The 16,225-nt window shown below is 38.6% G+C and overlaps 3 protein-coding genes across 4 annotated transcripts in view; 1 reads left to right on the top strand and 2 right to left on the bottom strand.

Annotated features, from left to right (window-relative positions):
• The window catches only part of cep85l (centrosomal protein 85L), a gene marked incomplete at its 5' end in the record, with an annotated part of 21,471 nt that extends 15,557 nt beyond the window's left edge, over positions 1 to 5,914 (top strand). Inside the window, 2 exon segments of the mRNA XM_032542349.1 lie at positions 3,410 to 3,578; positions 4,741 to 5,914. Of these exon segments, the coding sequence (XP_032398240.1) occupies positions 3,410 to 3,578; positions 4,741 to 4,880 (309 nt within the window). The 3' untranslated portion in view covers positions 4,881 to 5,914.
• mdn1 (midasin AAA ATPase 1) overlaps positions 1 to 16,225 on the bottom strand; it is a 1,030,807-nt gene that overhangs the window by 28,636 nt on the left and 985,946 nt on the right. The window lies entirely within an intron of this gene.
• The window catches only part of gopc (golgi-associated PDZ and coiled-coil motif containing), a 22,535-nt gene continuing 18,616 nt past the window's right edge, over positions 12,307 to 16,225 (bottom strand). For both annotated transcript variants that reach the window (XM_032542354.1, XM_032542355.1), the window contains 3 exons: positions 15,983 to 16,147; positions 15,737 to 15,902; positions 12,307 to 14,102 (listed from right to left, as the gene is read on the bottom strand). In XM_032542354.1, coding sequence (XP_032398245.1) covers positions 13,987 to 14,102; positions 15,737 to 15,902; positions 15,983 to 16,147 — 447 coding nt within the window. In that variant the 3' untranslated portion in view covers positions 12,307 to 13,986. The remainder of the gene's footprint in view (positions 14,103 to 15,736; positions 15,903 to 15,982; positions 16,148 to 16,225) is intronic.

Here is a 16,225-nt window from a genome sequence, read left to right as displayed (position 1 = left end):
TGTGTGTGTGTGTGTGTGTGTGTGTGTGTGTGTGTGTGTGTGTGTGTGTGTCAGGAATGTGCTGTGAGTGTGTGAGCTGGAGAGTAAATGTCAGAGGAATGCACAATGTCTTTGCTGTTTTTCACAGCGAGTTTGAGCAGTACGATACCAGTACCAGGAGAGATTTCCCCTTAATCTCTGGGTATAGGGGTGGCACAGAAATGCTGTCTGTTGTTGCAGGTATGGTAAACCTGGCTGTTCCCTTGGTTCTGGAACCTTTCTGCAGTGTGATGCCTGAATCAACGTGGCTCTTGCAGCAACCTTCACTGCCGTGTTTGTGACCAAGAGCATGGTCCCTACCATCGTCTGGAATGCCAATTCTTTCTTCTGAAGTCTTTTACGACCGCAAAATCCCCTGGCTCAAGCTCGTGGAGGGGTTCTTTAGCTAGTTGGGGCAGGCCTGCAGATACCTAAATTCTTATGGCAGAGAAAGCAGAAGAAAGTTGCGTGTAATATTTCAACATAGTATGCACACATAGAGCTGTGGAAGGAAGTGGTGCTTTAGAAGCTTCTGTCCCTACGCTGGGAGGTTTGCCAAAAAGAATTTCAAAAGGACTGAGGTTACTGCAAGTCCTATTATACAGTGAAGTATTAGACAGATCTGGGCGAGGCGTACAAGTGTGTTGCAATTCAGCCAAACAATCATGTGGTTCTCCCTCCCCTGGTGTAGGCAAGACAGAAGCGGGATTAAGTACTGTATTTAACAGTCACATTAGGCATATCCAATAAGCATGTGTGGTATCTCAGATAATGTGCAGCAGATAAATATGAAGATTTTTCCTGAAGTAGGATCAGAGAAACAGCAATGTGGTACTAACAGAGTGAATGGGGCGTAGCCAACAATGTCCCTAGAGGCTGTCAGAGCCTTTTCAGCTGCAGCTACTAGATCAAGTTTAGGAGAAAAATACGCTGCAGGTCTGAGTCGTCTGAGGTTGTAGGAAAACACAAGTCATGCAGCCTAAGCGTCCATCTGCTGTCTGAGTGAATGGAAGTTTAGGGTTAGGCAAACCTAAGATAGGAGGGCTTGTTCAGACTGTTCTTTTGTGGGACCCGCAATTAAACAATCCTCCACATAATGCAGCAAGCTAGATCCTGGTGAAAGGGTTAAACTCTCGAGGCTCTCTCTCAGAGCATTAATGTAGATGGTTGGAGTCTCACTGTATGACAGAGACGTGAGAATGTGTACGGCTAACCATCAAACAGAAAAGCAAACCAGAATTGACTGTCTTTATCCACTGGAACACTGAAAAAGGCGTTTGTGGTGCGTGTGGTAGGCACAGCTTTACTCAATTTGTAAACGCTGCGCATATCAGACATGCATAGGGATAAGAGTTTCCTGTAGCCCCCTGTAGATGGAGGAAGTCAGTCAGTCTGTCACAGTCCAGGATAAATTGTCCTAAGTTTCTCCACTGATCTGTGGGGGATTTAGACAAAGAAATATGAGCATGGGGGTGAAAATGTTCTGTTTATCAGTCAAGTTTACAGATACTGCACATTTGTTATTATGATAGTAGACGAAAGACCGCTCCAACTCATCCGTCAGTTCATAAAAAAATCATTTCAGCATATGTTTCAGCTGGTTCTAAGGAGACAAAAGAAGTACAATGTGTGTCTTGTGGTTTCATGAACTCAGCTGTAGGTGACACCAGATTTTATGCTTCAGTCTGCAGATTTATAGCCTGAGTCAGAGTGTTGTTATCAAGACGTACAACTTAATGACCGGTGGGGGTAGGTATTACATCTGTGCCAAACTGGCACATGAGGTCTCTGCCTAACAGATTTACAGGACATACAGGAGAAAGCAGAAATTAACATTTTGCTTTTCTCTCTGGCTCAAGATCATTGGGTTCAATGTGCACACATTTCTTGGGAGTTGTACATTTCTGTTTTTAGTTCAGTTTCTGACTTGGAAACAAAGACATTTTTAGAACAGAACTTGTGGGCCTGAATCAACCAAAAACTCAATTTCCCTACCCTGCACATTTAACACTGCTGTGGGCAACTTTTAATACACATCGGATGAATACATGGAATAAGTCGGCATGCAAGCATGAATTGTTTTAAAAATTGGTTGACGACACTAATATGACCAGTGTCCCTTCTCTTGGCAGTTGTAGCACATCTCATGTTGTTGATGGTGACAAAAACACTGATTAAAAATGTACATTGAAGTGATACTGGCCTTAAAGACCCACTGATAGCTGTCCAATTCTCTGCATTGCATTGTGGGATATGGGCGCTCCAACAGGCTTTGCATGCGCCCAGCTCGGCTCATATCATAGTGTTCTGTTTTACAGCATACTGTAATATTTCACCGTTAATAAGATAATATGATTAACAATATGATTTCAATAAAGAAATTAATACCATGATAACATCTAAATAACTGTTGATAGATGTAGTGTTATGGTTTTAAAAATATCAATAAACAACAAAGCAATCCAGCTTCCCTGGCCAAAATAGACCAAAATAATAACATTAAAAGTAATGCATACAAACCATGATATGATCTCATGAATAAATGTTGATTAAAACAGCTGTTATAGGGTTATAAATACCAAAACTGCCACATATTTTAAGGGGATGTGTTCCGTCTTTCATCTATATCCAACGGTGAGGAATGTCTATCTGACGGACCCCTATGTTGAAAAACAACGCAAAAGGTGCACCTCTTTTGTTGGAACTTGCCAGGGGTGCTTGACCATGCGTCACACATTTGACGAGTAGGGAGTGAGACTGTGTTGGTGTATTGGGCACACCCTCCAGCAGATGACACTTTTCATATAGAGCAGGGCTAACAGTTCCCCATGTGCTAGCGCTTGCAATGGTAGCACGGAAAAACTTATCCCAATGGGCTGGCGTCTACAAATCCTTATATGGACTATGAATACTGTTAAAAGGCAGTGTGTAGAGAATGATACTGCTGGCCTGAAAGCCTAATTGGCCTAATTTATTTTTTATTTATTGCTTTATTTAATTAATGGCCAGTGCCTGTACACGGAATTGAGTGACATACTTAGTCAGATAAGACCTCATCTAACGGAAAGATCACATCAGGCCTTGACTACTGTAACGCCATATTATCTACTAAGTCAGTTCTATATCTCCACTCAGAGTTGTGAGTTGTCACACAAAGACTTGTGTTTCTCACAGGGGGATGATTTTATACCATCAGTTTAATAAAGAGATATGGAGATATTTTTAACTTAAAAAGAAAGACAACATTCATATACGGTGAAGACTATTAGCCAATACAATTATATCTGGAGAAATAAAGTTGGACCGGTGTATAGGGGGTCAGGTTAAGTAATGCATGAGAGAAATTGTTAGTGGAAACTAAAATACATACTGTTTTTTCCCACTAAAAAAGCAGCGGCAGGTGGATAAAGGGCTGTCGGTGCATGTGGAGATGCCTGAAGTGGGACGGTTGTTGAAAGAGATGTCCCTATGTCTACTGGACCTCCAAGCTCTCTGCAGCATCCTGGCTCAGAGAGCACAGGGGAAGGAGCCTAACCTGTCTCTCCTTCTGGGCATGAAATGTATGTGGGTTACACACACACACACACACACACATACACACACACACACACACATTAGTAACAGTATTTTTTAAGTTACATCTTAACAGCACAAATAGTGAGGTATTTATCATACATCAGTTGTGGAAAAAAAGACATTTTGGATTTGGATTATCTGTTTTATACTCAATTTTAGCCCATAAAGGTATTCTGAATTGTGTTATGTCTGAATGGATAACCACTATGGAGCATCAAATTGTGAATGAAGTCCATTGTCCAATTTAAATGTTGTCTCTGTGCCCAAAGAATTTAACGACCATGGACTTGAAAGAATTTGTAATTTTTCTGATTTTCACCAAGAAAATCACAATTTTAACATGCTAATGTGAATTGAAACAAAAACATTTAGTTAGGTTTAGGCAATGAAACTACTTGGTAAGGTTTAGGAAAAGATCATGGTTTGGGTTAAAATAGTTAAAGGAGCAATATCTTATATTTATTGCATTAAGTCATAAAATGACCATGATTTGTCATATTTAGAAAACATGCTAAGTTGAAATACTTTTGTCTCTGATAATAATGCCAAAGTCAGTTTGTTCTTCTTTTAAATTTCTACTTTGGTCCATAATGTCTGTATTTGTTTTGGCCTGTGTGTTAGACACCCCAGCCGCTTTGCCAGATGTACCGTTAAAACGCAAACACAGCCATGGAAGCAGTAACCAAACAAACTAAGTCAATAGAGATACATTCTTTCCGCCCAATCTAAAAAAACCTCAGAGGGCCACAAGGTCACGATGTCTTTAGCGGTTGTTACAGTAATGTTTAACTGACAAAAGGTGACCGTCAGCCGGGTAGGTTGCGTTTTTTTAGCTTAGTTTAAGCATCAAGCTAATATTGACATTGTCAACGCTGACTTTTGGTTTCACACAGGACACAAAAAACATGTCCGACTCGACACACAGAGAGCAGTGTTTCCACTACCATTATTTTGGGCTGGATGACAATACTGAATGAGCAATTGTATGTACTGTAGGCAAACATTTGGCTTAAGTCATAAAAGTCTTTAAACTAAGTCTCAGTTCTATGTTTATTTGTCTTAACCATTCCTGAATTAACTAAGTAACAGTCTGCCGCACTGTATATTATCCATTACCCATGTGATAACTGTGCTTTCTCTGTCCAGCATTGAGTGTTTCAGCGGAGGAGAGTGACTGCAGTGTAGCTGTGGAAGAAGAACTGAGGTTCAAGCTGCTGGAAGTCGGCCAGCTCAGGAGAGACATTGATGACCTAAGGAAAAGCATATCAGACCGCTACGCTCAGTAGATGGGTGACAGTTGTTTCTTCCAGTGACAGCAAGTATCCTCAAGCTCTGATGACATTGCTCTAACCCAGTGTGTGTTTAAACTTTTACTTCCATATACTTCATAGATAATTACATAAATATTAACCTTAATTATAGCTACAATTATAAGGTTACAATGCAGACTTTCCCAAAACAATTACTTTGGGCCACCTTCACGGTGTGGATTGTACATGATGGCAGACCATGGTTATGTGTCATGTATCAATCATGTTGTTCAGCCTACCCACATATGGAGTGGTTTGCCTTCACACTACAGATTTGTGTTGGATCCAAGACCAGTATACAACAACTTTGACTAGAGGTGTGACGAGATCAAACTGTAACGAGACTTCTCGTAGAGGTAGAAATTGACTTGCGATGTCGGTGACAAGTGCAAAGCAGACGCCAGTAGACAAGTCTAACCTGGTTAGTTTTTTAATACATCTGGATTTGAATATGAGTCTGGCTCGGACCTCTAAATCAGCATAGAAGATCCCCTGCCCATTCTCTAAAGTTGACGTTAACGTCAAAGGGTACAGTTGCTCTCGCTATCTCGTTTGCACCCGACACACACACACACTGACTGCAGCGTGCAGATTGCTCTCCTTTTTTTAAATAAGTTCAGAAGCAGACTCATTAAACTTTACTTATAATGATATTGAACAAAGAGAAACGTTCTCCCCTGGTCTTAAAATTGTCAAAAAACACTACAAGAGCAGACTACTTTTTTGTTTACTGCTGCAATGAAATGCTTAACCTTGGTTCTCTGAGTAAAGAATATTTTTCCTGTCATATTTCTTAATTCAAGTTGTCTTTAAATTAGTGTTAAAATCTTGCCTCGTCTCGTGAACCCAATTTCGTGTCTCGTCTCGTGAGCGGAGTGTCTCGTCATACCCCTACAACATACCAAACATACCTCTCTTGAAAAACAGCCTTGGATCCGTAAAAAAACTCTCAAATCAGCCTATGTGTGAAGACACCTATTGTCTGCCAGAATCTACACAACTGAAATTAAATGTGTGTATAGAAATGAGAGAACAGTATCACTAAACTGATTTGCTATGATGAAGAGGTAAGCTGAATTCATTACTGAGTGGAGAAACATAATTATAGATGCATTACACAATATTTTTTTGACATTGGATCAAATAATCTGTCGCTTGTAGTGATGAACCCACAGATTACCAACTTTAACTGTGCAGTTCCACACAGCTTTATAGACAATGTTTATCCGTATCTACTGGATATGTAAAGTAAATAAGCAACTGTTTGCTAGCACATTCACCATATTGGCTTTATAGGGACATACTATATACATAAGGATATGTCACTGTTGTATTTACAGCTTGTTGTGCTGCCCGCAAGTAGCCCAAAATGTTTTCATTTAATAGGTTAAGGCCTCTGAACACCTACACAGGTGTTTCTGTTATTCTGGCTGATTAGACCTCAAGTGGGCCAGAGCTTTGATAGAAATGTATTAGGTCACAAATATTCATCTACCAATAAGAATGATAAAGCTGTCATTTGTCCTGCCGTAACAGGTGCAAAAAAGCTAACAGGAGACTCAGGAATTTATAAATTACAGTCTACACCCATACAGTGCTGGGAAGAGGTTTACTAAAAATGTCTGTGTGAACGTCCAGAGCCTTTAAATACATACTACAACATCATTGCTTGTTTTATAAGCCTGAGTAAGCAGATACAGCCTTTGAAAAGAGCACATTCAGGCATATCCAGAGTGATTGTCGTATGATAACAATAAACAATAAATGTGAAAAATTTCAAGCCAAACTGTATTTCAAAGTGGATATTCACATTTAACTTTAAAAGTCCAGCCACAGATATGTGCATCTCATGCACCTCGCTTGGTGCTGGATAGTGAAATGCATTAGACAGAAACTCTTATCTCTGTGTATTTAAATGTCCTAATAATCAATATGAATTGTGCAGATGTGGTATTAGCCACCTGATGAAAGTCAACCATAGGACCATAGGAAAATCAATGAGCAGATGCTTAATTCATCAGGTTATACTCAGCTGTTTGTGACACCAAAAGTAAATGAAAGAGCAATGCAGGAGCTATTCTAAGAGTGGTTATTTGTACAGACATCATATATAATTAGCATAATGTTGTACAGTATATAAATTGTCACGTTAAATGCTAATAGTTTCCAATTGCTCTTGGTAAATCTCGCAGCCAGAGAAGCTGAAACTTTGAGTAAACTGAAACAGCACATGCACTTTTGGTAATTTTGTCTTCTGTGCAACCAAACAGGTTGGGGAATTAATTAATTCCACTACCAAGCTTAAATTATCAAACAATCAATTATACATGTTTTGTCTGTATGATTTAATAGGTTTGTAACATTTAAGGACTCTCACCAACCATGACAATCCAAACCAAAGGTCTGTTTTGATTGTCCTATGGTGCGTTCAGTCCACCTGTAGATGTTGCAACAAGCCAAGGCTTGTTTCTCTGTATAACAAACTACTCTTTCTTTAATATTATTTTAATTTTACTACCAACATGTATGAATGCCAAAAGTATGTTTATATACAGTGATGTTTTTTTGCAATATGAAGGTTTGATCTTATATGTTCAGATGGCAAATAAACTTATTTTTGTAAGGTTGTGTGATTTTGTGTCAGAATACTTTGCTGTATCTTGTGTGCACAATCTAACAAATGTTAGTCAACAAAAAGAGTGGGCTCCATTACACTGAAAGTGTTGTGAATGCTCATAGCATGCTCAACAAAACCACTTAAACCAGGTAACTTACAGTAAACTGCTTAAGACAGACATGAGAAAAAGATGACATCCTACTTGCAGAAAAACCGTGAAGACAAAATCCAAAGAAAGGAGATGTAAGTTTAACCAGGGGATATGTTGTGTCAAAATTAAGGGTCCAATATGTTATACTGATAGCTAGCATATAAAATGGTTACTTCAGTCCAAATTCAAAATACTGAAAAGAGTCTTCTACCCCAGGACCACCTCCTCCCAAAGTTCACGGTAATGGCCAAGTTAAGAATGCTAAACCCAACGTCACACAATGTCAATGTTAGCTTGATGCTAGTCTTGCATTGCCAGACATTACTCCACAGCGTAGTTGCTAGATGCTGCTATGCTGACGGTTATAAAAGCCTGTGCATTTGTGGAGCTCTGTACCCGGCTGAAAGTTGCCTTTAATCGACTAACTGGAACAGCGACCACCGCTATAAAAACAGCAACCTTACAGAGCTTTGTGCCTGACTGACAGCCACCTTTTTTTGGCTTAAATCCCTGTAACAGCCGCTAAAACTACAGCCACCTCACAGTCCTCTGTACCCAGAGCTCAGTCACTGTCTGTTGGCTATGCCCACTGAACAGGCAGGGGAATAATTTTGACAAGGGGATATTGTCGGTACAACTGCTTTCAGACCCGTTATGCAACTTGTCTATACACTGTACATGTTCATTACACAATATGGTTGCATGCCAGTTTGTAAGAAAGTGGGAATTATCTTGTCAACATATCAAGCTGTTATCCATTATTCACCTTTGGCTGTAGCAGAAGGCAGTTTTTTCGCTAGAGGGCTGGAGAGCAGTACAGTAATGGGTCTGCAGGCATCAGTGAAGCATGGTGGAGGTTCCTTGCAAGTTTGGGGCTGCATTTCTGCAAATGGTGTTGGAGATGTGGTGGGATTAATGGTGTCCTCAATGCTGGGAAATACAGGCAGATACTTATCCATCATGCAACACCATCAGGAAGGCACATGATTGGCCCAAAATTTATTCTGAAGCAGGAGAATGACAAGATAATGCAAATAGTTCTCCTTGACCTTGGTCATGGAGAACTATTTGCAGTGTAAAGAAGAACAAGAGGTCCTGGGAGTGATGGCATGGCCCCCACAGAGCCCTGATTCAACAACAACCTACCACCCGAGTTCCTTCAAAAACTGTGTGCCTGTCTACCTAGAACTATTGATGCTGTCTTGAAGGCAAAGGGTGGTCACACTAAATATTGATTTAACTTAGATTCCTCTTCTGCGCATTCATTATAGTGAGTTAATTGATGAAAATAAACTATGAACACTACTATTAACGCATTTTTAGTTTACAGCATTTTTTCATACCTGCCTAAAACTTTTGTACAGTACTGTATATATACTGTATAAACACATATATACATATATACACATACATACTATATATGTGCATATGTGTGTGTGTATCATTTGAATAAAGAAACTAACAGAAATATCTTTTTTTTTCTTTTTTCGATTTTTGTTTCACTTCAAAAAACAAATATGGCTCTGCATTTGCATTTATTTGTTTTTGAATTGAAACAAAAATAAAAGTCTTTTTTAATTTTTCTTAGATCACATAAATAAAGAAACTATCAAAGTGTACACGGACCCATTTGAAAATTACAGAAAGTGCAACCGATCAGGACAGGGATCGGTGGCCATTGTAAATTACAGGACGATTGCCTTTCCATTTCAGGCTTTCTAATGCTGTGGTATTGTGGTGAAATGCTATTGCATTGTGACTGGAAATGATGTCACACCCAAATAGACTGCATTCCATTAACACAAGTCGGATTTCACTTTAGGGGTAGCTCTCTCCAGGTTAGCCAGTTAGCAATACCAGTTAATAAAAACTCATTAGGCCTTTTTTTTGTGCACACAAACAGTGTAACATGTCCACGGATAGAAGTTGGACAGTACTGCATTTAAGATTGATTTAATGAAAACAAAACAGATGTGCAAAAAAACTGTACAGCTTTCACTACTGTTAATGCTTGGAGCAGCTATGTTGAATTCCAATGTAGTTTTGCTATGGATACGGTGAGTTTCTCTGAATTCCCAACTGGGAAATCTGGCTCAGGGAGCGTGTTTCCAACTTAGTCGTTCCATATGGTTACATATACAGTACATACTGCACAACCTAAACTTACATTACAGTTTAAACATTTTACTATTACTCGCCAGGCTACATTTCACATTATATTTTATTTGATATATATATTTCATTCCTACCGTTTACCTGCTACACATTCTGATTTTGTTCTCACTCTCATCTTCAAACACTTATCCAGAGTCAGTAAAGTGAATGCAATACTGCAACTGCTGCTCAGATTCTACAGTGGGAACAAGACGCCCCAGGGCTCCTGAACTCATAGAGTACAGAAGGAACCTTATATCTAAGAATTCCATTGCCAAGGACTACTTCACTGTAATTGTTGTGTAGGGGGAATTCAAGGGGATTGGAACATGAGGTCAAATGGGACAATTATCTGTATAGGGTTTGTTTTCTCCCCTGAGAAGTGAAACTAAAAAGGTTTTTTTGCTGAGCCCTAGCTTTGAAACCACATAATCAAAATTGCATGCTCTCATTGGTGTGATATCACTTAGGTGGGCGGGGCAGGCATCAAATCGGAAGTTGACCCTGAAATTTAGGGGGTAAGAAAAATGGCATAAGATTTATAATATTATATTACATTATCACATAACATAATATTTTCAAACAACCAATATGGTCAGGATATGCATTTAATGTCATTGGGCCATTGGGAAGGGTATAATTTGTTGCTCAAAATGTTAAAATATTTTTTATGAATTATGTATATATATTTTTGTAATAAATCTTTTTATTGGAGGATCAAGGATGTTACATCTTACAGGAAGTGAAACAGTTCTCCAGTTTCATTATATCTTAAACAACTAAGTCCTTATGCAAACGCCCCTAAAAAGAAAACTTAGAATTACCCCCCCAAACAAAGTTATAATATCAGTATGTATAATGACTCTAGTAGGCTTAGCGGAGAGAAATGTGACATTTCATCACATGAAAGATCAACTGACTGTTTCCGTCTTTGCAAACTGTGTTTGTTTTTCCTCAATGTCTCTCAACAATTCTCTCTCTACATTTATGGGATCGGCAGACGTGCAATAAACACAACATGGAAAAAACAAAAATATACCTAAAAGTAGCACAATGTACTTAATAGTAAAAGCGACAAGGATCATAATCAAACTGAAACAAATTTAGATGAGTTCTTTTGCACAAACCTTAGTGCCTTAAGTCGTTTTTGGCACATTATTCTTTTGTATTTTTAGGAAGGCTGAGTGCAGTTGTTATCATCATCCAAACTAGGTCTGATTTGTTGTTATGTGATCCAGTGATTCAAATGATAGACTGAATTGCTGTTACTCAGCTTCTACATTCACAAATTGGTATCTATTCCTCAACAGTAAATTTCCTTAATTTAATTTAATGCACATTACAATCATTCACTGTTTTTATATAATTCCTTGTCATATTATTTCATAATCACATACCCTTCTGTACATAATAGCATGTATACAAATACAGATGTAGGAATACATTCAGCGTACTGCGCAAAACATTTTGTTGATGCACACAATAATAACTAATTAGGATTTTGTTTCTCGCAATGCCAGGACAGTACAGCTATTTGAATTACATGCACACACAAAAAAAAACACACAGGTACTATGAAAACAACAAAGCCAAGAGATTGCTGGCCCACACTACAAAGGAACTCTCACAACCACATACTGTATGTGACCAGGAAAAGGTCCCAACAACCACCACTGAACACAGAACAGCTTTACCAAGTTCAACCCAATTGATGAAACGGTTTAGAGAATCTGTAGTGTAATAGGTGTTGAATGCAGAAGCATTTAAGTCACTGCTAGTTACCATTTGGCTCCTTAGGTCAATCTGTTGGTAGTAAAGTGTTCAATGTAGTACTTACGTGCTGTATCAGAAACACAATCACTTTAAAATATAACAATTAATCTGTGGTATGATGCTATACTCTGGCGGAGTGTTTATGGGCCTTCAAATTTCTTGAGGGGTTCAGGCGCCATGCAAGGGGGCTCAAGATTTTAATGCCCTTTGTCATTTTTGCAGCATATTATATGAGGAAATTACACCTTAAACGTGCAAAGTGAGGTAAAAAAGTGCCATGGGGATTACCTCCTATGCATTTGAGTGGTCACTTGTCGAATGTAAAGGTGCACTAAAGGAATGGATACTTTGCATCTCATATCTATATCTATCAATGTTCATTAACATTTATTATTTCTGATACATTTCATTCATACTAATTTAATTTGATATTTCGTTAAAAAAACTGTCTGGATCACATCATGGCAGTGTTCACTGTGTAAGTGCATCTTATTCTGTAGATCTATACAAACATTTGTGAAACCGCCTGTCAAAGCCCTTTTCAGAGATGCTTATAGTTTTCAGATTACCTTGGGTCAATCAGCCTTCAGGTCCAAATTACATAGGGGTGCTTGTGAAGTGTAGTAGAATTATAATTTATTTACAAACTCTGAGGTGATTTTAAAGGCACTGAAGACATTAAAAAAGGCAAAATAAAACTCCAAATGTATTCCAAATAAACCAAATTGGAACCAAACTTTATTTAACGGCTAAATAAATTGTGACTTGAGTACATTACCTATAAAGATTCAAAATCATATGTATGAAGAGTTTAGAGAGACAAACCAAGGAAACAGAATAACAAAGAAACTGACATATGAATGCTATAAGGGAACAGAGTCATGGTGTACTAAGAGTTCCACTCACTTATGTGCCTTTGAGCTGGAAGACTGGCAGGTAACAGTGGCGACAGCACATAGGACTGGGCACAATCATGTGTTAAACTCAATATCTTTACACCAAACAGTACATTGCTACCCATGTGAGAGAGGGGTTGAACACTCCATCAAGATAAGAGTATACAAGTTTGTGTATTTCACTGCATTATACTGTGAGATGTGACAAAATACAATATGCAACAATAGAATGTAATGACAATAAAATAACAATAACAAAATACAGCAACACAGAGTTAAGAAAGACCCCATTATTAAGAATGATTGCATTCAATTATATCATACAAGTGTTATTGTACCCACCCCTGTAACATACGGTGCCATGCCAAAGTATGCTTGTGATGGAACAAGGTTAAAAATCATTGGCGAAGCATCTATCCTACAGTAACCTCATTTTAATCAGGATACAATACCAGGGCAGGGTTTTTGGGTCAATTACAATGTTTTCAGGGACTTGGAAGGGTATTTGCAAAGTCATTTTTAACAAAAAATATCTAGAGAATGAAAAAGAAATTCCTGCCTTCAGCTTGTTTGATTGTTTTGCAAAATACTGGCTCTGAAGGGCTATCCCTTCCAATTTCTAAGTCAAAGAAGAAAGGGGAAAAAAAGACACTTTTATACTATTTAATATGGACATCTTCAAAGAAATGGTGCCCCCTATTCCTATTTTTTTATTAGTATGTTGGCATGTGGTTGTAAAATATTTACACCCTGTTTACATAACTCAAACTATTTACCTAGTTCAGGATTTTAATGTGTTATTAGTGACAAAAGGCAAGCATTTTCTGTTTGATATTTATTTCACAGGGTTTTTAAATTTGATCATCAATGGCCTTGCTCTTACTAACTACAATCATCACTTACAGCTAACAGATTTCTTCTCTTAAATAAAAAAAATAGTCATTTTGTTTCTGAGATATTTTCCTGGCTTTCCAGGACAATATAGTCTTGAATATGTTGCCAAGAACAAATAATAGAATGACTATACAAACAAAAGCAAAACACTCCACAATCATTTCTCCAAAAGCTGCCTCTGAAAGACATTTTCAACAATGAATAACCTCTTTTTTCATGATGTCAGTGTTCCTTCATGACATCTTGGTGCCATCTATTTCCTTCTGCCATTTTCTCCCATACAGCTATCCTGTCAATTTTCATTATCTTAATATATCAAGAAAAAGTCACACACTGTTCAGTATCAGTCCCTCCTCTACAAATTGTACACCTCTGCTTCTTCAAACGTGAACTTTTAACCCAAATCATTGCCACATGCCCAGGCCAGAGCCCCAAATCCCACAACCCACACACCAAGAGGAAAAAGGGAAAACAGACTGTCTCTGTCCATTTTCCCTTGTCCCTAGTCATAGAATTATTTAGTTCAGTTCTTTGAGAGGGATTTTTTCCCCACAAATCCTCATTTTATCTCCAAATACCAACGGCTAGGCTGAGTCTTTAGGAAGAGCAGTCAGTCTCAGGAGGCTTTGAAGGGGTTTCATTTGAAGTTGTCTCAATGGAGAGCCCAGTGTCTCCATTCTCTTGTCCATTGCTCAGTGACATCTTTTCCAGAGCTACAGGGTAGACACAGATTCAGAGATGTATAATAAGTAAAATATATTGCTCTACATCAACCAGAAAACATTCCCCATCACACTGCAGAGTAATGTGGTGTCTAGGCTTGTTCAGCAGCTCAAAGAGGAGCCATGGTTCCCTTTTCGGACCACAATGTTCTGGGGACTCCATGAGAGGAACTTCCGATTGGGGCGCTCCCCTGAGAAGTACCTCCTGTCTGGGGCTTTTTTCGGGGGCGGTGCAACTCTGCAGGGTGCCCAAACTTTTGCAGACGCCATTTATTTGTTTTCTGTTATTTTGAAAGTGTAAATGATGGAAATAAAATCTAACTTTTTGTGACATATTTTCGAATGTCTTATCTGTCATTTGATGCCTTTTGGAGATTTTTTCCATCTTTTCTTGGCTTCTTTATGCACATTAATACAACTTTTTACCTGGGGTGCCCAAACTTCCAAACCCACTGTATGTGCCCATTGTCAAGGGTCATTTCCATGCTTCCCATTCATTGTCTATGAACGCAAATGTGGCATGCATTCTGGTAGCGTTACGATGACTTTGGAGAAGCAGGGCATTGGGTCACCCGCTCCTCATTTGCATAAAGTTGAATCAAGCTACTATATACAAGTGAAGAGCGTGCAACTCGACTTGCCGCCTCTACAAACACTTTTAAAAGTGACAATTGTCAATCTAAAATTAAGACAGGTGGCAGCAAAGTGTAACAGCGGGGAGTAAGGTGTTTGGCTCTTTTTCTGAACTGGAGTGGCATGAATGTATGGTAGAATTAGCAGGCTAACTAGCCAACTAGCAGACGGCTGGCTAGTTTGCTAACGTTAGCTTGCAAATTCCATCATGCTTTCATGTTCCACTGGTGTCACTTATTTGGTGATAGCAATGTGCTCTCAAGAGTGTGTGGATTACGTTGTTCAATTTTAATATTTAGCTAAAAAATGGTGGTCACTGTCTCTGATTTTTTATTTATTTTTTTCCTTGTACTGGGGGAGTACCTACTGTAAAGTAGGAGCTAAAAAGGCCCTCAAAAGGGCATTCTGAAAACTACTATCATTCATAGTTCTTGCGGTCAGACAAAATAAAAAGGGCTGTAATATTGCTGTACAAGATTCCTCTTTTTCATTCCTTATACATTGTTGTCATTATATATATAACAACAGACCGATAATTTATTTATTGCCCATAATGTATTACTTTGTGACCTCTTTGCCGCACTAGAGAACATAGATAAACATATCTGCTTTCAATCACTGGATTTTCATTTCCTTTCATAGCTCCAGTAGCACTAATCATCTTATTTTAGATTTTAATTAGTGCTGTCAAACGATTTAAATATTTTAGCGCAAATGATCGCGTTAATGTCATCATTAACTTTAATTAATCACACATTTTTATCTATTCTAAATGTCCGTTGATTTCTTTTTGGCCCGATATTTTTCTTCATTTTAATGCTCTTTTCAACATGGAAGATTCAATGATGAACACACTGATTTAAAAACTACTGACCTGATAACTTCATACTATTAAATAAAAAAATATTCTGTATGTTGAAATTTAAAACAATGTATTCCATACAATCAAACGTTTTGAAAGTGAGCATTCAAAATCAGTTTTGAAAACTTACCCTGCAGTGATGCCGAGCTGTTGCTGGGTGGCGCTGTGCTGCTGTCCTCCAGTTCATCTAGGTAGAGTCGATAGCGATGGCCACTGTCGTCTTCATACTCCACATTCTCATCATCGCTGTCCACCTCTGGAGCCACATACACCACCTCAAACTCTATCTGTCCTCGCTGACACAGACACCATGAGTGAGCACTTTGAGGGAATGAGTGGGGTGTAGTGTGTGCGTGTGTGTGAATGCCTGTGTTACCTGCTGGGACAGAATGGTGACAGCCTCCTTGTGTTTGGCATCTCGCAAATTGATGCTGTTGACAGCAAGGATGGCATCCCCGACATGCAGGCCTCCACATCTGTCTGCAGGCTGACTTGGATGGATCTCTGAAATAAGAATGGGAACACCGTGCTCCTTCCCACCCTGGTGAGAAAACATACACAAGTTAACTCAACTTATTTTGGCAGGTATTCTTTTAGGTTATTTTTTAGTGATGTGAAG

The sequence above is a fragment of the Etheostoma spectabile genome, chromosome 18 (genome assembly GCF_008692095.1).
Source record: "Etheostoma spectabile isolate EspeVRDwgs_2016 chromosome 18, UIUC_Espe_1.0, whole genome shotgun sequence".
NCBI classification, from domain to species: domain Eukaryota; kingdom Metazoa; phylum Chordata; class Actinopteri; order Perciformes; family Percidae; genus Etheostoma; species Etheostoma spectabile.
The sequence above is the reverse complement of the archived record's forward strand: the minus strand, read 5'-3'. Positions and strand labels throughout refer to the sequence as shown.